The sequence below is a fragment of the Xylaria bambusicola genome, assembly GCF_022495145.1.
Source record: "Xylaria bambusicola strain CBS 139988 unplaced genomic scaffold F5B22scaffold_84, whole genome shotgun sequence".
Classification (NCBI taxonomy): Eukaryota; Fungi; Ascomycota; class Sordariomycetes; order Xylariales; family Xylariaceae; genus Xylaria; species Xylaria bambusicola.
The window spans coordinates 14,584-39,254 of NW_025953637.1; the positions used below are offsets into that span (position 1 = coordinate 14,584).

At 48.4% G+C, this 24,671-nt stretch overlaps 10 protein-coding genes across 10 annotated transcripts; 6 read left to right on the forward strand and 4 right to left on the reverse strand.

Moving 5' to 3' along the window:
* The first annotated feature begins 895 nt into the window (after positions 1 to 895).
* Positions 896 to 1,351, forward strand: F5B22DRAFT_555853 (uncharacterized protein). Its single transcript, XM_047972997.1, has one exon. The coding sequence runs from the start codon at positions 947 to 949 to the stop codon at positions 1,253 to 1,255; it is 309 nt and encodes a 102-aa protein (XP_047825172.1). The 5' UTR covers positions 896 to 946; the 3' UTR covers positions 1,256 to 1,351.
* F5B22DRAFT_629721 (uncharacterized protein) lies at positions 1,017 to 2,453 on the forward strand. The gene is made up of 2 exons (XM_047976497.1): positions 1,017 to 2,079; positions 2,188 to 2,453. The coding sequence occupies exon 1, from the start codon at positions 1,448 to 1,450 to the stop codon at positions 2,042 to 2,044; it is 597 nt and encodes a 198-aa protein (XP_047825173.1). The 5' UTR covers positions 1,017 to 1,447; the 3' UTR covers positions 2,045 to 2,079; positions 2,188 to 2,453.
* Positions 2,135 to 5,049, reverse strand: F5B22DRAFT_662140 (GTP cyclohydrolase N terminal-domain-containing protein; the record flags this gene model as incomplete). The annotated part of the gene is made up of 18 exons (XM_047980420.1): positions 2,135 to 2,453; positions 2,512 to 2,581; positions 2,644 to 2,729; positions 2,789 to 2,818; positions 2,888 to 3,050; positions 3,180 to 3,339; positions 3,396 to 3,478; positions 3,533 to 3,575; positions 3,623 to 3,678; positions 3,747 to 3,786; positions 3,843 to 3,912; positions 3,965 to 4,002; positions 4,055 to 4,098; positions 4,165 to 4,304; positions 4,364 to 4,433; positions 4,498 to 4,506; positions 4,569 to 4,684; positions 4,742 to 5,049. The coding sequence occupies 18 exons, from the start codon at positions 5,047 to 5,049 to the stop codon at positions 2,441 to 2,443; spliced, it is 1,539 nt and encodes a 512-aa protein (XP_047825174.1). The 3' UTR covers positions 2,135 to 2,440.
* Positions 5,050 to 6,937: 1,888 nt separating this feature from the next.
* F5B22DRAFT_652196 (uncharacterized protein) lies at positions 6,938 to 8,646 on the reverse strand (the record flags this gene model as incomplete). The annotated part of the gene is made up of 9 exons (XM_047979571.1): positions 6,938 to 6,963; positions 7,023 to 7,079; positions 7,168 to 7,335; positions 7,392 to 7,467; positions 7,539 to 7,710; positions 7,772 to 7,794; positions 7,960 to 8,097; positions 8,154 to 8,485; positions 8,553 to 8,646. 9 exons carry the CDS (start codon positions 8,644 to 8,646, stop codon positions 6,938 to 6,940), a joined length of 1,086 nt encoding a protein of 361 aa, XP_047825175.1.
* Positions 8,647 to 9,730: 1,084 nt separating this feature from the next.
* Positions 9,731 to 11,323, forward strand: F5B22DRAFT_629750 (Elf1-domain-containing protein). Its single transcript, XM_047976498.1, has 5 exons — positions 9,731 to 9,761; positions 9,817 to 10,263; positions 10,326 to 10,370; positions 10,454 to 10,640; positions 10,703 to 11,323. The coding sequence occupies exons 2-5, from the start codon at positions 10,261 to 10,263 to the stop codon at positions 10,864 to 10,866; spliced, it is 399 nt and encodes a 132-aa protein (XP_047825176.1). The 5' UTR covers positions 9,731 to 9,761; positions 9,817 to 10,260; the 3' UTR covers positions 10,867 to 11,323.
* On the reverse strand, positions 10,997 to 12,464 carry F5B22DRAFT_556392 (uracil phosphoribosyltransferase-domain-containing protein). Its single transcript, XM_047972999.1, has 4 exons — positions 12,010 to 12,464; positions 11,520 to 11,878; positions 11,231 to 11,456; positions 10,997 to 11,179 (listed from the first exon to the last, which is right to left on the reverse strand). Exons 1-4 carry the CDS (start codon positions 12,171 to 12,173, stop codon positions 11,128 to 11,130), a joined length of 801 nt encoding a protein of 266 aa, XP_047825177.1. The 5' UTR covers positions 12,174 to 12,464; the 3' UTR covers positions 10,997 to 11,127.
* A 794-nt stretch (positions 12,465 to 13,258) lies between these two features.
* F5B22DRAFT_555911 (wings apart-like protein regulation of heterochromatin-domain-containing protein) lies at positions 13,259 to 16,567 on the forward strand. The gene is made up of 2 exons (XM_047972998.1): positions 13,259 to 15,868; positions 15,930 to 16,567. The coding sequence occupies exons 1-2, from the start codon at positions 13,556 to 13,558 to the stop codon at positions 16,212 to 16,214; spliced, it is 2,598 nt and encodes an 865-aa protein (XP_047825178.1). The 5' UTR covers positions 13,259 to 13,555; the 3' UTR covers positions 16,215 to 16,567.
* An 845-nt stretch (positions 16,568 to 17,412) lies between these two features.
* F5B22DRAFT_556710 (rheb small monomeric GTPase RhbA) lies at positions 17,413 to 18,739 on the forward strand. The gene is made up of 4 exons (XM_047973003.1): positions 17,413 to 17,746; positions 17,888 to 18,027; positions 18,107 to 18,235; positions 18,400 to 18,739. The coding sequence occupies exons 1-4, from the start codon at positions 17,692 to 17,694 to the stop codon at positions 18,637 to 18,639; spliced, it is 564 nt and encodes a 187-aa protein (XP_047825179.1). The 5' UTR covers positions 17,413 to 17,691; the 3' UTR covers positions 18,640 to 18,739.
* Positions 18,740 to 20,371: 1,632 nt separating this feature from the next.
* F5B22DRAFT_652201 (peptidase family C78-domain-containing protein) lies at positions 20,372 to 22,291 on the forward strand (the record flags this gene model as incomplete). Its single annotated transcript, XM_047979572.1, has 7 exons — positions 20,372 to 20,443; positions 20,532 to 21,014; positions 21,107 to 21,197; positions 21,286 to 21,390; positions 21,447 to 21,658; positions 21,741 to 21,772; positions 21,868 to 22,291. The coding sequence occupies 7 exons, from the start codon at positions 20,372 to 20,374 to the stop codon at positions 22,289 to 22,291; spliced, it is 1,419 nt and encodes a 472-aa protein (XP_047825180.1).
* Positions 22,292 to 23,197: 906 nt separating this feature from the next.
* F5B22DRAFT_556664 (inosine triphosphate pyrophosphatase-like protein) lies at positions 23,198 to 24,578 on the reverse strand. The gene is made up of 5 exons (XM_047973001.1): positions 24,204 to 24,578; positions 23,863 to 24,007; positions 23,655 to 23,691; positions 23,508 to 23,541; positions 23,198 to 23,409 (listed from the first exon to the last, which is right to left on the reverse strand). The coding sequence occupies exons 1-5, from the start codon at positions 24,452 to 24,454 to the stop codon at positions 23,310 to 23,312; spliced, it is 567 nt and encodes a 188-aa protein (XP_047825181.1). The 5' UTR covers positions 24,455 to 24,578; the 3' UTR covers positions 23,198 to 23,309.
* Between the last annotated feature and the right edge of the window lie 93 nt (positions 24,579 to 24,671).

The following is a 24,671-nucleotide window of genomic DNA, read 5'->3' on the forward strand; positions in this document are numbered from 1 at the left end:
CTCGTTTAGTTCGTGCCGGCTCGATTTGTCTTCCTGGTGAGTGCGATCATGGGTGCGTCCCCCGGCTGCTTTGCCTGCCTGCTTGCCACATGTCAAGTCTAGATGGGGTTGATGTGCTGGCCCTTGGGCGTGGTTGGTTCCTGGATCCCGCCCGTTAGTCGACATCCACCCCGTTTTGGGCGTTGGAAGCGGCATGGGTTCTCCAAGTAGGTAAACTTGGTTGGGCCGTCTTGCACCGCCCTAAAGAATCGACCAGAGAGACCCAAGACAAGACCAAGGCACGACCAAGACAGCCCCAAGACCTCCATCAACCCACACCCCTCCTCGCTACCTGCGCCAACTGGCCACCGCCCATACGCCCATATCCATACATGTACTATACCACGTACAACACACCTCTCCTCAATTTATTTCTCCTGGTGGTGTGGTGGAGCGCAGTTGGGAGGGAGTGTGTGATGCCACCTTAAGGCACTATATATTCTACGCTGCCTGGTCTATACTGTTGCTACTAATATAGATTTGATTTAATCGGTAGTACTAACAGGTGGATATTACTATATAGCAACTTCCAAGGACTTTATTTATGTATTGTGAGTTTTGTGCTGCGGGAGGTTGTGGATACCAGGAAACTAGGTAGCATCATGGCATTTCATACAGAGTCGAGAGAGTATACCGGTACTTCGTATGTGCTCCATGTAGTTGCACACCCCGTAACTGTAACCTCAGCTCTATGCTCTGCTCGCTACTTAAGACACTGGTATTACCTAAGATGTTGTTTTCAGAACTCTGGTGTAAACCTATGTAACCCTGTTACTAACCAGCTTTTGGCCCTTTACATGTACGCATAGGTATGTCCATCACATTTACATGTAGGTAGTGAATCACCAGTATCAGTGAAATTATTTCATGAGTTACCTACTGTTTCTAGCCTTCGAGCGCCGCCAGGATGCAGCAGAATGTAGCGTGGTGTAAGCTCTGGCCCGTTGGCTTAGCGCACATCTTTACTCCTCCAGTTCTAGCAACTTCAGGCAACGTAACCCACAACACACAAGATCGGAAGTCCAATTGGCCTATGATTTGCTCTGTATGTGCTGCTGCTGCTGCTGCTGCTACAAGTCTCACACAACCTACCTACTACTTAGTACTAGTAGAGCAACACCATGGTTGGTTCATGGGAACATCACCACCACCACCACTACCACCACCAACAACAACTACAACACTTACATCCCTACTAACTCTATACATCCAGTAGTGTAGATGGCATGTCTAGTGCCGGGGAGACCTACGAGAAAGAGGGAAAGTGGTCCAGGCATCCTCGTCAGCTTACATAGTACCTGTCTGTTACATTGGAAGTTGACCATTCATCGTGATCTTGACGCGCGGGGGAGCGACTACAAGGCGAAGGCGTGCAGCAACACTTGGAGAAGCAGCCAGTTACCGCGAAATGCCGCTCGTCGCGTGCGCGGTTTCATGCATACAATTGGGTTTCCACAGAGTGACTGATTGTGATGGAGTGGGTGATAGGGAGGAATACATTGGGGGCACAATTATAGTATGGGATGAATACATCCGAGCGCTGCTCGTCAAGTCCTGTTTTCTTCCCAAGGGACTCGCTGACTCGCCGGTGACGTTTACAGTCGTACCAATTGCTGACCACAGAGCTGCCATGTACACTACCTACGCCAATTGCTATCTAATGATTCTCGCGTCATTACTTCGTATGCTACCGGTAGTACGTGGAGGTAGTAGCCACTGCCGATGTGGTAGCTTGGTTGCCATCACCAATCCCGCTCTTCAATGTCGAGGGCCGAAAAGACGCGAAACGAACATGCCATTGGAGATTTGTGCATCGCCTCGGTTCGCCACCACCACCACCATGAGACACCGTGAGACATTGGATGGTACTACTCTTAAGTACCGGCAGAGCGACGCGATACGCGAAGCACAAGATTCCGGTGTTACCGACCGGTCTGTTATCCCCGGAATGCCACAACAGGATGGGCTCGCTACTTACAAACCAATTCGCCATCAGCTACTATAGTGCCTACCTAGGTCCTATATCACAACAGACATACGGTAAGTAGAACAGTCACACGGCCATTTGGGGTTTGGAGATTTGAACATAGACAAGACATGCCTCCGAGAGGCAATGTAAACCTGCAATGCGTTGACGATCCCAGATAGGCAGTGTGGTCAGTATGTGGCCAGAATGCGGCGATCTCTTAATTCACCAAGCAAAGAAGCCATCTGATTTCTAGCGGCGCCATGCATGTAATGAGGCACAATCCCTGCTGCCCACTACCTGCTCGCATGCCTACATACATACGAAGTATGCTATGGTATGCCAACCACCCGTAGCGTGCACTAGCCACTGCAACGGTCATCGGTCATCGGCGTAAAAGAACCCAGCCAACTCGAAAGCCCATTGGCCCCTCTCTCAGTGATCGATGCTGATAGTGCTGGTCAATACGAAGCTGCTAAGCTTAGTGGATGGTCGAGAACACTTACTCTTCCCACATCCGTCCCTGAACCGCCTGAAGTTCTTCTTCGGTCATCCGGTGTCCCGTCGTGAAATACCCTACAGCCTGTCAACAACCTTTGTCCTCTGTGAACAGACGATCAGCGACGTTTGGGGCATACCGGCAGTGATCTTTGCATCTATCTCGACCCGCGAATCTGCTGGGATCAACTCTTCGGGTAGCTCTACCCGTTCGTGGATGGGAATACTATCATCTATTAGTCTCCGTAGAGTCGTATGCGGAGGTTGAACAGATAAGCTTCGTACCCTTGTCCGACAATAGCATCATGCTTCATGCTGGGTGGGTAGCAGCTGTTAGTTACACAACACACGACCCTTTGTTTCGTTTCCAATGTATCGACTCACTTGCTCATGCTCAGCATTCTGTCAATCTTTTTGATACCGAGCCAATGAAGGATGTCGGGCATGAGCGCTTGAAATCTCATGTCCTTGACTCCGGCAATGTTCTCGGTTCGCTTGAAATAGTCCGAAGCGCGATCTTCACCGCGCTTCCGGGCATTATACACAACTAATGGGAGTGGTTAAAAATCACCCGAACGTTGTGTGGCTAAACATTGATTCACCACTTACGATACTGTGCATCATTCCGTTAGCAAAATGAAAACCCGGATACCTAGCCGCCAGACCTATCATGTACTCACTTTTGTCACTTCGCCTAGAGCTCGCCCCTCCTTTCTGAAGTAGATGACAACTCCGCTGCCGCCATTCTGAGCTTCTTTGACAGCCTCCTCGATACCAAAAATTAGGTAAGGCCTGCAAGTACAGATGTCCGATCCAAATACGTCACTGCCGTTACACTACATCCCCAGTCAGACAGTCACAACTAGTGTACTTGTAGATTTGACGTATTTACCTCGTCGTGGATTCGCAAGGATAATCTCACGTTCTCGTCTGACATCTTCGCCGGGTCTCCGAAGCAGTAGACCGTCAGCCCGCCTAAAAAATGGTAAGCACTAGATTGTTCGTTCTGAGATCGAGAAGCTGGCATACCAATCGGAGGGAGGAAGACTTTGATATCGCCACGGGTAATAAGCTACTCTTGTGAGATACAGATACCTCAAAAGTTCGCGGCTTACGCACCTCAGGATAGCTACCACCAGTGTGCTCAAAGAGGGAGCGACGAAGAACAGCTTCATCTGTACCATGCGATGTCCAGTTAGTGATGCAGTGTACAGCGGCGACGGAGTCTTCAAGCTTAACGTACCAATGCCGAATCGTTCTGCTACTCCTGGCAAGTACCAGACCTACAAATAGTGAGTTGAGTTACTTAGAATGAGAGAGATTTCACAAGCAAACTTACCGGCTCAACGGCAAATTTCGTCACAGCAAGCTCTCCTGCCTTATTCAGACAAACTTTCCCATCGGGTACTCTAAAGTCTGGTGAGTATGTAAGGCTAAAGTCTGCAGTCATGCATGTCTTACAATCTACCACTTCGGACACTGTCTTCTAGTTCCGGAAGCTACTCGTCTTAGTACGGCGTTGCTTAGGGATACTGTGTGCATGTCACTTACCTTCATGTGTGCTTTAGTAATGGCAATTGTTGGCCGAATGTCGACTGTGTACAGCTCAACTCAGCAATGCTCTGACATCCAAAGATGATTAATAATACAGCGAAACTTACCGTCCTCTTTCTGCATAATATCTTTGTACATCCAGGGAGCCAGATGGCCCCACGGGTCCATAGCTACGATTTTGTCCTTGTCAGACCATTGCGGAAACGGTCCAATATTCGCGGCTGGCTCGGTATTTGTGAAATCTGGTCTTTAGAATGAGATCTAATTAGCCGTTTTGTTAACTCAAATTCGCCTTCTCAGCCTTACTTATGGTTGACGTTAAGCTGTTTACTGGCAACAGCAAGCGCAAAATAAATCGAATATGAGCCACCATGTGCTAAGGAAATCAGTAAATTGCCCATGAACACCAGCTACGTGTTTCGAGAAGGTGAGATTCTTACCTCCGATAGCTATATCATAGGAAAAGAAAGCTGTTAGCGAATTGTCACATGTAGTCGCCGAATCGACTCACCATTGCGTTTTCGAATGGTAGAGGATGCCCTAGAAACAACTACTGGGCCTCTTTCAGGGCCTGGCGCGCCCCAATTTAGGGGGATGGGGTTTATGCCTATTTGCTTGGGATATGTTCTTGGTTCTGGTCAGCATCATGTACTCAGATGGGATATCCCAAAGGGACTGGCTCACGTGAGAATAATCCGAGAGGTGAACCCGGCTTTCTCTGCTTGCTTACGCACGGCAGAGCTCTCATCTTTTGACGACGTGGCCAACGCAGGCTGGGGCAATGAGGATTCTGCGGGGAGGCTGCTCTCGGGCGGTGACTTCCCATTCAAAGTCGGGCTGACTGTAGATGGCACAACAGTATCGAGCCTATGGGAGAGGGACTCAACCTCAGCAGCCAACTTTGCCTGGTTCTCCTGAATAGCTTTCAAAGCTTGAAGGATATCGGCGGTACCGTGGCCAACATCCCCCGCACTCGATCCTGAGCTTGCCATGTTGCGGTCTTTTCAGTGAGGCCAGCAAACAGACGTGCCAGATATGTCAAGAGTAATAAGGCCCTGACGAGGACAGATGGTTACGTAGCTATTCAGAAGATTGCTGCTCGTAACTACTGTTGAGTGAATGACTAGGAGCTTTAGGAGGTTTCAGGACTAACGAGCAAATCGAAGGGGAAAGCGGCGGCGGAAGAGGCGGAAGAGAGTCTCACGAGAGGTTGACTAGGGAATTGAGATGGGTAGCTTGGGCTCTGTAGGTCAATATTGCTTGTTTGGTCGGTTTGCCTCGCCTTGTCTTGTCCTGGGTCAGGCAGATCTGGCAGTAAGGTACTACTTGGGATGTAGGTAGGATGGTAGGTAATCAAGTCTAACGTCCTTGTCACCATGAAAGAGCCCCGCAGGGCTGTTTATCTACCTAGTAGTAACTGAAGTATATATCTCACTTAGGTTAGGTTCTAGCAATAAGTACAATACAGTCAGGGGCACAGCACGCTTGAGCACACGTTCCCGCTACACTACGATCAACCTTGGGCAGACTTTGGGTTCTCCTATCTTCGAGGATCCAGTTGTTTCCGGAGTAGCGCGGGATCCGTTGGCATTTCCTAATTTCACTTATCATTCCAGCAGGACAGCGCTCTTAACGCAGCATGTGGCCTACCTAGGTATCACTTCAATAGTACCTACCAATGACATAAGTAAGGCAAATAATGACCAGAAGGAGGTGATTGGTATTTCACTCTAGCTGAACTACCTATTTAATAAATAGGCGGTACGTGGTAGGCGGACGAGATGAGGGGGAGGGGCAGCGCTTATAGTGGATAGAGGCATATCATAGATACGGTACGTTGGGGGAGGTCCACGGGTACATGTACCAGTCGAGCCAGTCTGGGCGTTCTGTAGCTGCCTACGAAGAGACAGAGATATATATCTAGAGCCAAGATACCGATGCACGGGGAACTCCGCGATCAATACATACCCGGATACAGTAGCCTGCGGGTGTTGAACGAACACATACTACTACATACTGTATGTGGTGAGGTCGATGATGCTTGGACTAAACTATCACTATTATAGGCAGGTACATGTGCGTATCGGCCAGCTACAATGATAAGCCTGAACTAGTGTGATGTATCGGTAACAGAGCTGAAAGAGAGGCATAGATACCATGTTCAAGGTGATTGAATGTGAGCGGTAGACCTTTGGGAGGATGTTCTCTTCTCACCGTGACAATTGATCAAAAGGCAACAGATCTCGTGACACATCAAATGCGTCCCATGACCTGACAACTGTTTGTCTCCACCTGTGTCCATGTTAGCAGCCTTTTGTCTCTCGTCACCGCTTCATCTTGCATGTCGCCCTTTCAATTGTGCAAATCTCCGGGCCAATACTCGTCTCTACAAATTGGCAACACAGGTACATGTATGCATGTATTGTCCCACTCAATACATTGATTTGCTAAGGAAAACTCAAAGACCGGAGAGCTCGTATTACGACCGACACCGGACTGCAACGACCGATGTAGGTTGGGTGCAAGAAAGCCCGGTAGTCAAACTCAAGCAATCATTCGGAGGCGGTGCCGAAAAGCGGAGGCATTTAAACACACGCCCCGATCCAAGCGGTCCGGCCTCAAAACTGAGACGAGCACAGATAAGAAGTTGCTATATCTGGTACCACCTGCCATTACTTCTACCTCATTAATATTCACCGACTGAACATGATTTCCCGTACGGGTGTTACCTAGTCCCAATAGGAAGTCGGGACATAAGGAAATCAACTAAAACAAGTGACAATTCAATCTAGGCATAAATATCTAATAATTATCCGAACTCTCCTCCCAACACTCCATCAATTCCCATCACGTCGAAACTCCCACATACAATTGCGTCGCTTACATACCTGGAAGTTTTGATAGCCCTATCATAGAATATCAGTATGAATACAAAGGTATTAGCCGAAGACAGAGAAATACGTACACCCTTCGAATTTCTCGCCCACCATGTCTGGGACCGTGCACTTGTTGGCAGTAGCCACTACAACCACTGGAGTCAGTAATCGCTCTTCCAGGTAACAGTTTTAAGTAGCTAGAATGGGAAGAAAAAGGCGCCAGTGGTTACATACTGGGCTGCTTAGTGATCGATCCGCAACCGTCGTAAAAGCACTCCGACTTGTTCATGGCGCGCTGCAGAGCGTCCCCTTTCCATCCGAACATGTAATCTGCGTGAGTGCCCTTGCCGTTGACCCCCTCAAAACTCCAGACGAATGGGTTCGGAGTTCCCGATGGCCACACTATAAAGAACCGCCATTGTTAGATCTTCTTCACAGCTATAAAGTGAATGTGTAACTTAATATCTGAGATCGTAGGTAATATGAAATCAAGAGCCTCGCGGGAATAGAGTGTGAGAAGATTTGGAATCCATACTATGCTGAGGTTAGCCTGAGGTTCCTAGGATATTGCATTGCTTCACCCTTCTAGGCGGTAGGGGTCAGACAAACCTTGAGTTGAATTGTCGAGTGTCCCACACAGTCTCATAAGTGACTTGAGGCATCCTAACTGGGTGGCTCGCAGGGCACTTAGGCGCATTTGTGAAGCCATCAGAGACAATGGTGTTATACATGTGCGATTGGTGGTCTGGGCTATCGAGGTCCTTGCCGTTCCAGCATCTAGATTCAATTAGCTCTCTGTCAGGTAGGCGGAATTCGACATGAGCAAATCAGCACTGACGCAGGGAAGTGGTTGGTAACAAACTAAAGAGAACCAATGTCAGTATTCACCATCCAAGGTAATTTCCATGAATCTATCACGGTCTGCAAAAGGTTTCCATGACATAACACTGCCCTGCCAAAAGAACTTCTGGTGTCCCTCAAACGTCACCAAAAATCTGGAAACAGAAGACATAAACCGCTACTTACGATACCGCCGGCGCATGGAGATGTGGGGAGATCTGCGATCTCAGGGCCTCTACCACCACCGGCTGAGAGGCACTGATATCGAAGCCCAGTGTGTGGCGTTCCAGTATTAGTCGGACTGCCTACGGTCATTCGGAAACCCTATCCTCTATCAGTGGATCGATTCCTCAGCCGTAAGAAATACAGAGAGAAACTACCGGTGGGAATGTCTTCACGGGGTTTGTTGCTATCGAATCCCGCACAAGATCAGTTTGGGTGTAGTAGACAGTGAGTCCGCCTGAAGTTCCGCTATAGCCGTCGAGGTTGCCCGGGTTGACAGGTATGACAGGGACACGGTGGTAAGAACCATTCGTGGGGTGCTTGAAAAACAGAGTCGCTGTCCAATAGTTGGAAAAGTCCTCCGACATCTCACAGGTCGTGCAGGTAGCCCTCGAGGCCACATCGCCGAGCATAGTAGCGTTGAACGCATTTCCACCGACAATATGGTGGAGGTGGGCAGATGGGTTCGCGCCTGGCTGGACGACTGGGTCTATATTTCACCCTCCGGTGTCAGTAGCCACCCGACACAGTAAGAGCTTAAGTCATGCTTCGCGTACCCAGTCTTTGAAGGGTGAGAGTACTGCATTGGAACCTGAGTCCTGCTTGGACAGGCACAGCTAGAGCAAGAGCTCTCACTGAAGTCCACTTCATCTTCGTGATATGTTTACTTCAACTGTACTAAGATTAGGTAATAGATAGCGACTGGTGAAGATCTGCAGAAGGCAGAAACATAGGGACGAATGGTCATCCTATCCCGTTTGAGGGTTATATGTACAAGTTCGAATCTAGACCATGTTACACTCTCTTATCGTCTGCTCATCGTTGCGTCATCACGTCACTCGCCGTAGCTGGAATGAAGCATCCAGGGCTGATCGAACAGATTAACGGAAACGGCGATATAGGTAGTCCACGGCAAATTGTGTGCAAATCAGCTTCAGTCCTGATTACCCGGTTGATTATCCAGCGATATAGAAGATTCAAGCACCAATGTGATTGTGTGATATATATACGCCATGTAATTACCCTGCGGGTTGGTAGGCTGCCGGCAAATACCCATACTACGCATCGTCAGGCACACTCCAGTAGTGGCCGATGGCGACTGTACACTCGTGAAAGTCCTAGGCACACCCAATATAAGTTCTGCCAAGATTAGCATGTCGAATGCGACGATGACTGCAAGGCTGGACAGGAAGCTACCGAATGAGGTGCTCCGTCTATTCCGTGACGGACTGGAAGACCTAAGCCATCCCCCATTGAGCTATCGTTTGCCACCGAACTCCCCCAACCGTATGAAAACAGCAGAGTCTTGAAGCAATATCGAAATTGCATAGCATACAACCTGTATCAGTCCGCACTCGCGCCCGCGCCTGCGCCCTCGCCGCACTGGTGTAGCTATTTTGTGGTATATATGATGTTGGCTGCTCATATAATACCTAAGCATAATAGTCAATATATGATAAGAATCTGGCGAATGAAGGAATAGGGGCCGAGGAACGATTAGTAATCCCAGAGCTTCCTGCAATTTTATGAAGTTGTTTTGCCATCAAGGCACATATATTTGTTTCAAATGTCGCTGTCACCTGATTCTATTAATGTTTTTCTTTAGTTATTTATTACGTGTTGTTACACTCACATTTGCACGTAGATGGCACCAAATACTAAAACATACCTCTGAAAGCTTTGGAAGCTTGTCTCCAATGACATCCAACTCCGGAATGGTTGAAAATGTGAAACTGTGTAGGTATTCACACAGAGTCACCAACTGGGTCTGTACCATGTGCAGCACTGTTTTCAAGGCTGTGTGGCTCAACTGTGGCGCAGTGCACTCCATGTCTCGGGATGAGGTAAGTAGGTACTTAAGTAAGTAAGTCATTAAAGCGCCTAAGGCCAGGGATAATGCCCAGTTATAGTTAGTATTCACCTCCCGCCAACCATAGATTGTGATACGCGCAAACGAACAACATCCAACACACCGAATCCTAGGCATGCCATTTCAAAGCTGTCGCGTGTTCGTCTAAACAGCATGTTTGGCTGCAATGGGTGTCTGGCCTTAGTTTTCGCAATCAACTTAACGTGAATCAAGTCCATCAACCAGGGGCGCATTACGTCATTTCGAGCAACGCAGTTCTGGGTTTAGAAAAAAAAACCAAAAAGGGCACTTTGTTTGCTTGCTTGATTCACCTTGCGCCTCCGCGAAACACTCTGCATTCTGCACGCTTCGTGCCGCAAACCAACAAATTCTCTCCCTAGGCCGACGCATTTGCCATGGTGAGCCGTTAAAGTACAGTTTCATTTTGGGATTATTGTAGACTGACCATGGTTTGCTGTAGGGAAAACGCAAGAAGAGTTCGCGAAAGCCTCAGGGCCCCAAGAAGGTACGCCACAAGGAAACTCGGAGTTCTTGAGTCGCCCGGACCATAGCAGTCGAAGTCTCCATGCTAATGCGACACAACTACAGCGCGAGGGCCTAGCGAAGGAGTTTACATGCCTGTTCTGCAATCACGAAAAGTCCGTACATGTCAAGTTAGACAAGAAGGCCGGCGTGGGCCATTTGTCTTGTGCTGTGTGTGGCCAGCAATTCCAGTGTGGTATTCACACCCTCATGGAAGCTATTGATGTTTACAGTGAGTGGGTTGATGCTGCAGGTATGTTTCAAGACTTATGCGACTCTGGTCAGCAGGAAGAAACACTACTAACAATCTTTTAGATGCTGTAGCGAAAGAGGCAGCAAATGACAGAACTACCGGATCGGCTTCGTTTACGAGATCGAGCGCTAGAGCTCCTATAGTGGATCGCGAGATTGATGATGATGAGGATGATCACAGATACGAAGGGGAGGGTATCGTAGGGGATGATGACGACGACTATTAATTACTATGCGACCGTCTCGAGCCATTATCAACGCTCAATATTCTGTTAACTACAGGATATACATGGAGCCAAGAAGAAGGCCTAGTAATGGAGTTCTACAGCAGGTTGCGGCTGTACTATACTGGATTTCCCGGCCATTCTATGGATTGCTGGTATGGCATGAGCTAGGAATGAAACGTATCAGGCTCACCAATATGAATTCTTCCCAGCAACTATACTATAGTGTCTCCCATGCGCATGTGATGGTGTGGTAAGGGCTCCCTACATAGTGTAGAATCTGTCACCAAAGTCGCCTAGTCCAGGCACAATATAGCTAGGCTGCTGTCAGTGAAAACGGATGGCATCAGATTATTTTGAAACTCACTTCTTTGAATCAAGACCCTGTAAACCCGTTAGTGGATAGTCAAATGATATCAGCAAAATCGGAATACATACCTGGTCAACAAATGCAGTAACTACTCTCAGTCTCGGGAACTTGGTTGCAAAGTTTGCGATCCCCTCGGGGCTGGCAATCAAATTGAGAAAGAGTATTCGCTCCTCTGGGACACCTCGGGACTTGAGGACCTCAACAGCCATAATGGCAGAGCCTCCTACAAGTTGATATAACTTAGCGTTCACTGCTCGTGAAGAAACAGGGCAACGAGGGTACTAACCTGTGGCGAACATAGGGTCGAGTAGGAGTACCCATCGGTCGGCGATGTCCTCGGGCAGTTTGTCGTAAAATAATTTGGGCTGTGCAGTCTCCTCATCACGCTGAATCAGAATCTTACCAATCCTTACAGACCGGCAGCAGTCTCGCAGCCCCTGCTCCATGGCCTCACCGGCCCTCATTATGGACACACCGCAAATCTTTCCCTGAAACAAGAGACCAGCATAATTACGACCCACGGGAGTGGTAACAGTATGTTCGACAACTGGGAGGTGGTTGAGTCCCTCTTCGACGAGCAGACGAATAATCCGATTCGAGTAGAAGATGAAATCAGCACGTTCAGTGTTCTTATCGCGTATTTTCCTACACCCGCCGTCGTTAGAACTCGGTATGTTCATAGATGTCCAGCCAGAAAGCAGATCCATGCAAGGTAGTAGCAGAAAAAGTCGAGCTTGACTGGTATTCCTCGAAGTCCAGAGGAGGAAACCACTCACGTGAGCAGCGCAATGAGCTGAGGAGTTTGAGGCAAAGTGGTGACAGTCTCGTATTTCACCGCAGTTGAGACAGTAGCAATCGGTAGCTGGCTCTCAGATCGGTAGTCAGGTCCTACAACTTGTGTAGGTCCCACGTGAGGGCGGTTTCCAGATGCTGATGCCATTGAAACGATTTAGAGAGTGGGTTTCCGGCTACGATGAAACAACCAGAAGGACGTGCGTTGAGTCTGAAGACTGTTTAGTATAGCTGTTGTTCCCAGAAGCGATTATCTGGCACAATTACACTCCAAAAGGCCTCTGACCACACTATCTGAACCAACGTCAAAAAGCGTATGTATGTGAAAGTAGCGCCAAGACTGAAGAGCTGAATATGTAGTGCAACACTCGGGATAAGGTCACGCAGCGCTGGCTTAGTGAATGCAACGGTGTTGAAATAGTAGTAGAGACAACGCAGCCATACAAGGACCAGTTCTAAGTAGGCCGGGACTGACGAAATGAGGAGTGAGAAGAATAGTTACCTGTCTTTCCTAGGCAGTATCTTCATTCCACGGTCCTGCTTGTTTTGTAGGGAAGTACCTACCTACTGTAAAGTCTAGTATGTAGGTAGGTAGGTAGCAGATATCTGTACATCCAGTAAGTACCTGCTTAGCTCACATTCTTGCGTACATAGAGGCTCAGGGTCAAGCTAACTAACCCCGCCATGGTATGTACACAGCTAGGTACCTAGCACCTGCCTGCTCTACCCACCTAGGGACTCTTATCGTCAGTTTTAGCTACCTGGAAGGAGCCTAATGACAGTTGGAGATTCCCAAGGTCAGCTGGAACTTGGCATGAGGTAGGAAAGGTACCTGCAGTGAGGGGGTGCAAGTTACTTAAATGAATCACAGTTCGGGGGGTTATCCTTCTTCCGTAGCTCATGGCTGCTTCAGATAGGTAAGTGCATAACGGCATTTTGGTGATACCGGTACTACCTGCTACATAGGTATCTCCTTACTACAGTAGGTAGAGTAGGTACCTAAGGTTACATCTTTAGCTGCAGGTACCTAGGTAACTACCCCCTCATCAGCCACAACTGCTCAGGACTGGCTTCTTGTCCAGATCGACTTACTCGTACACCATCAATACAAGCTTATCACCGATATGCTACAGTCCTTGACTTTTCCAACTTTGGTCGCATACGACACATATACGCGCATGTGTATGTCTGAGAGAATCCCAACCTGTCTCTGGCTTACTTTTTGAGCAGTCGGCGGTGTGCTGGCATTTACTTAGCTAATTCACTTGCCTTAAACTCTCAAAGAGGCTGTCCCGCTTCTTTGATCGCGTCTCCACCATTGCGCTCTGTTGATCCTCCATCCTCATCCGGAGCAACATCCTATTACCCGACATCAACCTCTCTCACTCTCTGGTCGGGCTGTGTCCGGTCATCTACACAATTCTTAAAAATGAAGCACTCCTAACTTATCCTTTATTTCTTTTGCCGACATTCAAATCTAGCAACGCTGTTTCGAACCCAATAGTAAATCGCCATTACAACTACTTAATCATGGTCGCCGAATTCGAACGTGGCGTACAGGTACGCCAAAAGCGAGTCACTACCTATGGCAAGGCTTTGAAGAAGAGACGACCAAAGGCTGTTTTTACACCAGTCACGGCTTCTGAATCTATGTCCGACGATGAACCTGTTGTCGCGACTAAACCAGTGACGGAGAGTCGCCGCTCGCCTCTCGTTCCTGCGCCGAAACCTAAAATACCGTCTGCGCGCTTCAAGAGTCTAGACGAAACTCGTGACACACGAAACACAATCGCATCATCGCAAGGGCTCCCTAGCATTGATAGGAAGCGAAAAGTCTCACAGATTTACCAATCCAGGGAACAATCGCAACCAGTCAGTGACGAAGAACCCCCATCTGCGCCAGAACCTCGTCGCTCGCGTGTCTCGCAGCCCGATGTCACGAACAAGGAAGGCGCCAGCGCCCGGCAATACTCTCCTCCCAATTCAATGAGCAGAGACACGATTGGGCCTCGACTATCGAGCCCGCCGCCTACACCTACGCCCCCAAGAGTATCTAAGCCTGTAGCGAAACCACCATCTCATGTCCCCAGGCGGGCACCCGTGAATTTGCCTTCAACCAAGAGTGTACAGAAGCAACCTATACCACACCAACATCCAATTCCTATACACCTTGCCCGAGATCTAGATGGAAAAGCGAAGCAACCAAACCCGCTGTCTCGTACGATGTCACAGGAGCAAAGCCAACGCGCGTTGGTTAATAAGTCTCGAGGTAACAGTCTCGCGAAAAAGCCACGGAAACGATTGATTGATGCTCTAGTGGAACAAGAGTCCAGCGATGATACAGCTATAGACGAAGACATCAGTGATACTCAAGATACCTCGTCCCAAGCTATGTTCAGCCAATCAAGTAGCGCGAACGATCTAGACAACCAAAGCTCGCTGGAAACTCCAAAACCCAAAGTCAGGATAGCGCCTGCCACAGGCGCAAGAACATTTACACGGTCTAGCAGCGCGCTCAAATTTACCTATGGGCAGGGGCGGAAGGTGCTTGAAGAAGAGGATGACCTATTAGAATCCTTGGCTCTGCCAAGTGATTCGTATTCGCGAAGACGATTGGATCTTGGGAGTCCTAAGAAGCCAACGGCGGCCACAGGGTCGTTTGACTACGATGATGTTGACGATGGATCATCCAAGTCGCCTAGCTCTAAACTACGAGGTATCCATGAACTTCGGCAGGCCGGCGCCAATTCGCGCGTGGCTGATGCCATGCAAGATATGGTCGACCAGATAGGCAAGCCTGGTGCCAATCTATCGTCTCGTCGAGCAGCCTTGTTGCAGGTCACCGAGAAAATGCGAGATAAGTCTTTTATACGACAGTGTCTTGATCACGGAGTCGATAACGTCATGCTCAAAGACATCGGCAAAGAAACTGATGCTATTTGCACCTACCTCATCTTGTCCTCGCTCGCTATGATTATTACCAATGGTTCATCCGCCCACTTGGTCTCATTGCTTCGCACAGAGCAAGCTGGCTCAGCATTCGCTCGGCTCCTTAGCATCAGTGAAGACATAAAAAAGGTAGCGAGAGACCGGAAGACTAACCTTTCCAAGAGAAGCCAAACCTCGATCATTGGTATTGAAAGCATACTTCGAGACTTATCTATTTGGGATGGGGAGCGACCTTCATTTATCTCGCCAAGAAATCTCGCCATCAAATGTCTTCAACTCCTCATTGCACAAGACGTTCTCATTGGTGGAGATCAAAGCATTGTCACAGATGCTGTTACAAAGCATCTTTTCGAGGTGCTCTCCGATGCTAGTAGCAATTCTGAGTACTGGGGCTATCCGCAGACTGCGCGATCAGTTGAGCTTTGCGGCGCGCTCTCTGTGTTAGATGTCCATGCCGTGAGTATGACGGCTACTCGACGCGGCAATGGTGAATGGGCCATAGGATACCTCCCGCTCATAGCCGACGCTTTTTATACGTCGCTTCAAACACCAGCTCATGATGGAAAAGCATTAAATGATCTGATCCTTAAACTCACTATTAACGTCACCAACAATAATCTCGCCGCCCCTGACGTCTTTGCTTCAAAGGGATTGCTACCAGCTTTGGCTGACTCGATTTCAAGAAACTTCACCCAGGCCCTAGCCCTTATCTCCCAGGATACGGGAGCGGACGGAATTCTCGATAGTCTTGTTCTCCGACTTGGAATCCTCATAAATTTTGCGGAGCATAGTGAGCTAGTCCGACAGATGGTGAATGATTGTGAATATGAAGGTCGAGAACCCGTAAATGAATTGATTCGGCTCTTCATAGACAATCACCGCCGAACAGGCGAGGTAAGTTATGCGTAAACTATTATTACAATTAGGAACAGTGTACTGACCCAATCGACACTAGGCCGATTCTATGGAAAAGACTCATCTCAACGTGGCCTTTGGTTATTTATCGGTACTGCTTGGTTATCTAGCACTACACAGGCCAGTTCGCCGGAAATTAATATCTATTCATTCGGCTAAGAGCATCGGCCCCTTGATTGGGTCGATCCGAGAGTTTATAGCTCATTATGAGCAAGTCGAAAACGCCATAAGCGAGAGCCAAGATGACGACCGTCCTCACGGAAGTTTTGTTGAAGGGCTTCAACAACTAGTGCAACAGTTGGAGGACCATGCCGCCCGTGATTAGACGCTCGGGAAAGGTAGCAATAGCAGCTATTAGTTACTAGATAGCCGACGTACGCCACTCTTATTGCACGCCATACACAGCTTAGTTGCGACGAGACCCGTTTGGACGACAATGTTTCTACATATTTACGATAACGAGACATTAGACATGTACTATAGGACATATTTCTACACTTCCACGCGGGCACACACCAGGGACACGAAAGCGACAGTGCGATGAGTTAACGTTAGAAGCATTGGCGACAAAGCCACATCCAAATAAATACCCATGGGCACGGATTAGATAGCTAGGGCCATATACCCGTCCACAATAAAACCAAATGGACCGAGCCTACCAGAGGGCCCTTGCATACATGATTCTGACTTGAGGTTGCTCTAAAAACGCGTTGAACTGTGCATGTGATCTACGGAGCCCATAGCTAGAGCTCGGTAGTAGTAGGCTTACCTAAATACCTACGTACGTAGTAGGGTACCTATCAACACGATTGGTAAACGGCCATATTTAAGAGTAGTTGGTACTATGTAGGTATGTAAGTAAGAATACCCATAGAGTAAATTATAGCTGACTTCCAAGTTTATCCAGTCACATTCTTTGAAGCTGGTTTGGCGTCTCTGCATCAAGTACATAAGGTAGTATTCCACTATCCATGATTCAGCGCCCTACATATGTACCTACCTACCTATGTATGTACCTATTTACATACCCGCCTACCCACTAGATTCTAGATTATTGCCACCTCCCATGTACCTACCTGTAAGTACATACCTACTGTAGTGTATACCTACAGTACATATATAGGTAGGTTGCCTTTGAGATCCATTGGTCTTGAGCGATGACAGGCGAGCGAGCGTGCTAAATACAGCACTGTAGGTATCACCTAGGTAAACCTTTCAAGGCAGAGAGGGGCGACGCGTGGGTATCAGCGGCACAGGCAGGTCTGTTTCTTTGCGTCACAAGCCAAAACCAGCGTGCGACCAAATACCGGTATAGTAGGTCCTATGTACACCAAACTATCGGCTTTGCCATCGCACATTGACAAGCCGTGATTAACTTGGTTAACAGTGGCACGTCATCAACTACGCGTCCGGCTCGATCACCTACAGTAGTAGTTCAAGTAGTTCAAGTAGTGCCAGGACTACGAGCACTGCAAGCGAGCAGGGCGAAACGATCGGCAAGCGTACAAGACGACCAGCTGTGGTGGGCGGCATGGGCATGAGCAAGCTTAATCCATAACACTTAACAAACCTTGATATCCCGTCGCCGCACAGCCTCTCTCTCTCTCTACTCTCCCTCTCCCTCTCTCGTTCTTACCCCCGCGCTTATCTCTCTATCCCCTCTATCTATCCCACCCCTCCTGCCTCCGTCCTCGGCCTGGGGTTACTGCTGCTGCTCCCGAGTCTGGTCAAGTGATTGCTATCGCTGCCGCTGCATAGTCGACCAAACCGAACCTCACCTACAGATTATAGTCCCTATTCTAATGCCGCCGCCAGCCAAGCAACGGAAAGTCGCCATTGTCGGCAGCAGGTCTGTCGGTATGTATTATCCATAGCATACATATGCTTGCTCATCGTCCCCCTCCCCCTCCCCCTCCCAAACCTCAACTCCTGCCCTCCACCGCAACATTCTATAGGTGCGACACAACCATCGCTAACTACGAAATGCTGGTGATGCAGGCAAGTCCTCCCTCGCCGTCCAGTTTGTCGATGGCCATTTCGTCGAGAGCTATTACCCGACTATCGAGAATACCTTCAGCAAGGTAATCCGGCATAGAGGCCAGGACTTTAACACCGAGATTGTCGACACTGCCGGACAGGTGCGTCAGAACCGATACATCTATCCTGCTGGATCCTCTTCCACACAAAACCACGCGTGCTAATGCGGCTTATACCCAGGATGAATATAGCATTCTCAACTCGAAGCACTTCATCGGTATCCATGGCTACATGCTAGTTTACTCTGTCTCATCCCTGCCATCCTTCGAGATGGTACAGGTCATTCGCGAGAAGATCCTAAATCATCTTGTACGATATTGCCCTCTCTTTCGTCCCCTCCCTCCTCTTTCCATTCACCTCTAGCAATCCTTGTCCACTCATCTAAAATTCAATCTCATGCCACCAATTGGCCCGCCAGGGTTGACTTCATAGGAGCGGCTGACTAACCTAATGATACCCCCCTTTTCTCACAGGGTACTGACTGGGTTCCGATCGTCATTGTGGGTAACAAGAGTGATCTACGGCCAGAACAGCGACAAGTCAGCCAGGACGATGGGCGTAAGCTGTCGGAGAAGTTCAACTGTGCGTGGACCGAAGCTAGCGCGCGCTACAACGAGAACGTTGGCAAGGCCTTTGAACTCTTGATCGCACAGATCGAGACGGCCCAAAACCCCAACGAAGCTGCAAACGGCGGCAAGTGCGAAATAATGTGAAGCAGACTTATACACGTCTGAAATGAGAGAGGAGAGAGGTAGAAACGTCGGGAACGGATGGTTAGACACGGTGAATCATGAAAAGGGTATACGCCGTAGATTAAAGGTATACGGATACACATGAATATGTGAGACACAGGAAGTGCATATACGATGGGTTTCTAGTTCCTAATGTCTTTGATTACATGGGGGCAAAGGGTCAGGACATGATTTTCCCGTGGAGTCGTGGCGTCGTTGCGGGTTGATGATTGAGGATGTTGGGGCGGGCGGTTGCATTTGTTGGTGCACTTCTAGATGCTGGATATTCTTGCTGGTCTATTCCCTTAGAACGATTGGTTGGCTGTATCAGCATTATTGCGCTTGCATCCTTTCCAGCCTCATGAATGCGGCCGGTTGTATGGCGCCGAGCATTGTATATATACTCAGTTGTTTTCTCTGCTGTATTATTTGATGTCGGCTGGCACGTCAATATGAGGAGAAGTAGGGATTTGGGCATGTGATGCTGCCCCATGTAGCCAAGGAGATAATTCACTAGGGAAAGTTCGGGGTTTTGAGGTGTCTCAATCTTGCATTGGTATTTTATGATAAATGATATTTTGGAGCGCTGGCTTTGTAGCTCACCGATACACACACACATATACACACGATGTGTTTACCAATCATGACTGCTGATTTTACGCGCCAGGCTTCCGGCGACCCGAATCAGTAGCTTCTAGTGCTGCTGCAAAGATACTGACTGATATCAATTGGCTATAACAAGCTGCTGACGACTTTGCGGTGAGTACCTAAGGAAAGATAACAAAAGGCTCGTTCCATCTCGACTTTCACGGTCAACTTGCCAATGACCCAAATACGTACCTGGTTACTCTGTACTCAGGTCACAAATAAACCACGTTATCTGCTAACCTAGTTGGCCCCGGAGCACGAAGCTTCACAAGTTTCATTCATTTTATATCTGACATTTACAGCTTACTGAAGCAGTGCAGTGGTTCGGCGCCTAAGAATAGAGCAACCAGAGCCCAAACCAAGCGCTGGATGCTTCCAGCAACAGGGCCTAGATACAGTACTTGGGGTACCTAGGTAGGTGCGTGCGTTGTGTTATTTGCGCCCTGGACAGCTCTCTGGGGAAAAGAAATGGCGGGCCACAGCACCAAAGGAAAACCGCTTAGAAAGAAAGCCTCATAATCCAATGGCATTGTCTTGATTTTTTCTGTCCTATCTGCAACCTGATCTTGGGTTTGCTTTTATCCCTTTGTCCCCTCCTAGCTACCTACGTATGTATATATGTATGTAGGTATGTACCTACTGGAGCTTTCCTGTAGATCCTCACTAACATCATCACTAACATCACCCCTGTCAACCCATCATTTAGACAACAACCCAACACCAACCTACCACACTCACACACACACATCGGCAACGCAGCTCATCACCACTATCTACATGCCACGACAGTAACCAAGCCCCGAGTGCCTCCCCGAGGTCCGTCGCCTCGGAAGCTGGCCTAACGCTACTTGGTGCTTGATGCTTGCTGGTTTGCCTTGCGAGAACATGAGCGTCTTTGTTTCTACATAGCTGCATTGTCCTTCCTTGGATGTTCTTCTTTTCGTCTTATGGAAGAATAAACACGACCGATTTGAGCGCCGCATCTGGAGGGCCAATCATTCAACAGGGACAATAGATCACTGCCGTCTCAGAAGCGTTACACTTCCACTACCACTGCAACGTCGGAATGTCCTCGAAAAATATCATGACCTGCCCGCTGTGCGGCTTCAAGACAGATGTAGAGTACACCATACTGCTTGTAAGTTAAGCGGCCCGCACCGAGTCTCCCCACAATTTCCCTATCCCAGCAATCTGCATACTGAGCTACCGGACTTACACTATTCAAGCACATGGAAGAGTCCCATTCCGAAGGACAATCCCCATTTGTGGCAGATTCCGGCCCAAGTGTATCCGGGACTGAGGAGAGTCGGCCTGTGGGGCGGGAGGCAGGCAGCGATGAGGATGTTGGACTCTTTATGGAATGCCCTATCGATGGGTGTCTCGAGCAAATCAGTCTAGCTGAACTGGCAGACCACATAGATCTTCATGCATTAGAGGAAAATGATGAGCTGGCTTCTGATGCTGGCACGGCTGATGCTACGCCCGTCCTCGGCAATACCGATGGGCGGGAATATCGATCTCCATACTCTAGTCCGGAAGATATAGCTCAGTCAACTCACGGATATGAACGCGAGCGAGCACGGCCGCCGGTCAACCACGATAGCACCGTAGATGCGTGGAAAAAGATATTCAATCGGAGACATCTCAAGAAACCGGCGGACTGGGAAAACAGACCAGGTGATGGGAAGGGGCTGCGGAAGCGCCTGGGTGTAAGACTCTTCTCCCATAACACTCTTCTGCTAAATATTGGTGAAATCGTGAAGTATTGAAAGTTCATCACTCGCTGATATTGAATATATAGGTTTCCGAGCTGGGTAAGCATGCCTACGAGCATCAAATGCCAGATTCACTTGTTGCATTGCTTCGGAAGCGGAAATATACGAGTGCTGAAGGTTTGTCAATTCCCCTATTGCCAGATGTACTTTTCATACCGCGCAAACGGCTCGCAACTGTCACACGAAAGCTTATATATAAAATCAGGCATAATACCAGTACTCGCGAGACTTTTGGAGCAAAGCCCCTCGACAGAGTACGCGTACTTATGTCACCCGGCTGTGCAGCACATCTCCAAGCTACGAGGGGAAGGTATAAACTCTACACCTACATGCTTACTCCTAACGCAGTGCTGATGAGACCACTAGGTGGTTTTTGCGGCTACCGCAACATTCAAATGCTGTCGTCGTACATCGTAGGTGCTCGTGTCAAGGGCGCAGAGGTTCTCGGTGAGAGGATCCCGAGCATATTTCGGATACAGGATTATATCGAGAGCGCATGGGACATGGGTATCAACGCCTCGGGTAGGATAGAAACCGGCGGTGTGAAGGGAACGAGGAAATATATTGGAACTCCAGAGGTATAGTCATAACTCAGTGCTCCATATGAATGCGCATCCCCAATAGGTAGACTTTACTAACGCTCCAAATTAACATGAATAGGCGCAAGCCATGTTCATCAGCCTTCAAATTCCGTAAGTTCGACCACCAGCACAACTCCTCACTGACTATACTATCTGCGTCTTATTGCTGTTAGCAACGTACTAATGATGAAACCCTGATATTGCAGTTGCGAAGCAGAAGGATTCAAATCCCCCAAAGAAGGTGTAGCCGAAGCAGCACTTTTCGCGTCCGTGCAGAAATACTTCGAAAATGCTGCCTTTGACTCGCGGGATAAAGTCCGCTGCACCGAGTTACCGCCCATCTACTTCCAGCATCGTGGCCACAGCTTGACCATAGTGGGCCTTGAACGCCGTGCTTCCGGGTCTCTCAAGCTGCTCGTCTTTGATCCTATGTTTCACGACCCGGAGGGCGTGGTCCGGCTTGCAGGAAAGACTGCCGCTGCCCATCATGATAACAGCGCGAGGGATACTGATAGGAATCATAAGATCCGGAACCGCATAATACACCGCAATCCCGATGGCGCCTTGAGATTGTACCGTAGGGGAAACAATTACTTGAGGAAGTACCGGGAATTCGAGCTCTTGAGGTAAGTTTTGGATTGACTTGACGTTACTACGTATACCTCTTTCTACATTTCTCCCCCGGCATTACCCTTCTTTTTTCTTTTCTCTTTTTACCTCCATACATGCCATCAGAAAGTTAGGATTTTTATTTCACTCCAGTCGACTCTTCTATTGTGGCGTCACCTTAGTAGCAGTTCTATCAAGTTTTGAGATTCGTCCGCGTCGACTAGACAAGGGCTAAAGGCTTTTTTCTTATATTTTCTCGGCTAAATTTCAAGTCCTGATAACTGACCTGACAAATACCTCACTAGGTTGAAAACAAACCACTCACAATAAAGGACACAGAGATTCATCAACCTTCAAAACAGATGAGTGGACAACGTCAGCTCAGAGTGAAGCCCTTAGCTTTACCAAAACGGCTCCACACGATCCGTCACAGCATCATGAGAAAATGAAATCTGAACGAGAAGTAATCCCTCTCGGAATTGACAGGCCTGGTGCTTATAGCATGCATACCTAGTTATGGCATCTTGAAGACATGAGGCGCGGTTATGAAAGTGTGCATAGAAATGTGATTTAGAGACAGCCTGCATAGCCTACATATTGACTATTCTGATATTCCTGGACCAAATACACCGGTATACACACCCTCTGGCGTTGATATACTTCGCTAAAGCGTAGCAAACAAAGAGGTTCTGTATACTCTGTGTTACGACCAGGAGATGAGAAGAATTTGTGAGTGAGCATCTATCTGTGTTCCTCACTCGATGATGATATTCAGCATCTAAATGGAAAATAAGTAAGGGTTTTATTAAATTCATAATATCCCCTCTCCCCCCTCTTTTCTAAACGCCGATGTAGACGCCACATCTAATCTATTTCCATTTCACCTATTTAAACCCTACCCTCATTATCCTCAATTTTTTTATTTATTTCATTCCATGGCATAAGAGTTGATTGTTTATTCACTAGGTAGGTCCCTTACCGAATTAACAGTGATATCAAGCCGTGTTGACAAGTTTTGCTTTTCTTTTTTCTTTTCAACTTATTTCGTGACCCGACTGGCCATCCACTGCTGTAACGCATCGAGGGCCTTTCCGCGATGAGAGATCTTGTTCTTCTTTGCCTTGTCCATCTCCGCGTAGCTGTGGCCATTCCGTATTAGCTTTGGTTTTCCCCCCTTTTCATCTTCGATATCCATGGTAATATAACGTAAGGAAGGGGGGAGGAATGGAAAACTTACGTCTCTCCTTCGTATTCGAAGACTGCGTCCCAGCCTGTGTTCATGTGGTTAGTTCGCGGCTCCCCGGTTCGTTATCAATAAGATATGAATGTAGAACGCTGAATAGAGAGCGGTGTGAGCAGGATGAGGTGTCTTTACCATACATACCGAAATGAGTCGGGCCTCTCGCCGGTACTATCTTTCCCTGTAGAAAGGCACGTTAGCATTCTGGGGTGTTGTCCTCCGCGACCTTCTCAGATCGTTTCCTCTTCATGCATCATGTTGGAAATGGAGTGGGCAATCCACATGGGAGTCCGAGAATGTGATTTAATTTGGGGATGAAAGAAAAAAGAGGTAGGGAAAAGAAAAGCCTTACATCCGTGCGCCCTTGGAACAGCAGCACCTCCTGGCCCGGACCCTCGCAGAAGCCAAACGTGGCGACGGCCTGCGCTGACTTGTCGTCGTACGCGACGAGGAGGTTGTTGAGGCCCTCGTGGCCGATGGACTTCATGAACCATTTTCTATTGTTTTGTCGTGTTAAGAAAACAGCACACAATTCAAGTTGAGACGCCGCGTTTTTTTATTTTTATTTTCTCTCTCTCTCTTTTCCGTCTTTCGCTTTCCTGACTCCTGGTTGGGAGAGGAGAGAGAAGAGGGAACAAAGAAAGAAATAAAAGAAAAGAAAAGAAAAGAAAGGGAAAGGCAGGAGAGACATACATGTACGGCCCAGGTAACCCGTTCAGCGCGTTGAAGCAGAGACAGGTATCCTCGACGAGCACGGGTCCGCCCACCAGGTCGGCGGCGACGCGGCACTTCTCGCGCGTCACGTCCTCGAGCGAGCCCTGGATCTCGGGCAGATCGAGGGCCTGGTTGCGCACGGCAATGCCGGTGGGCTCGAGGATGGCGCGCACCTCGGATAGCTTGTTCGCGTTGCCCGTGATGAAGTTTACCTCTTGCGGTTTCGACATGATTGTTTTCTCCTCCCCCCCCTTTTTTTTTTTTTCGTTTTAGATATAGGTTATAAAGAACGATGGTTGATTCTTTCTGTTTTTCCTCCTGACGGGAGTGAGAAATTGATCTGGACGTGGATATACGAGAGGGAAGAGGTGTGAGAGGGTTGGTTTGTGAGTTGTGTTATCAATGGTGATGTGGTGGGTTTATTTGGGCTGCGATGTATCGATAAAA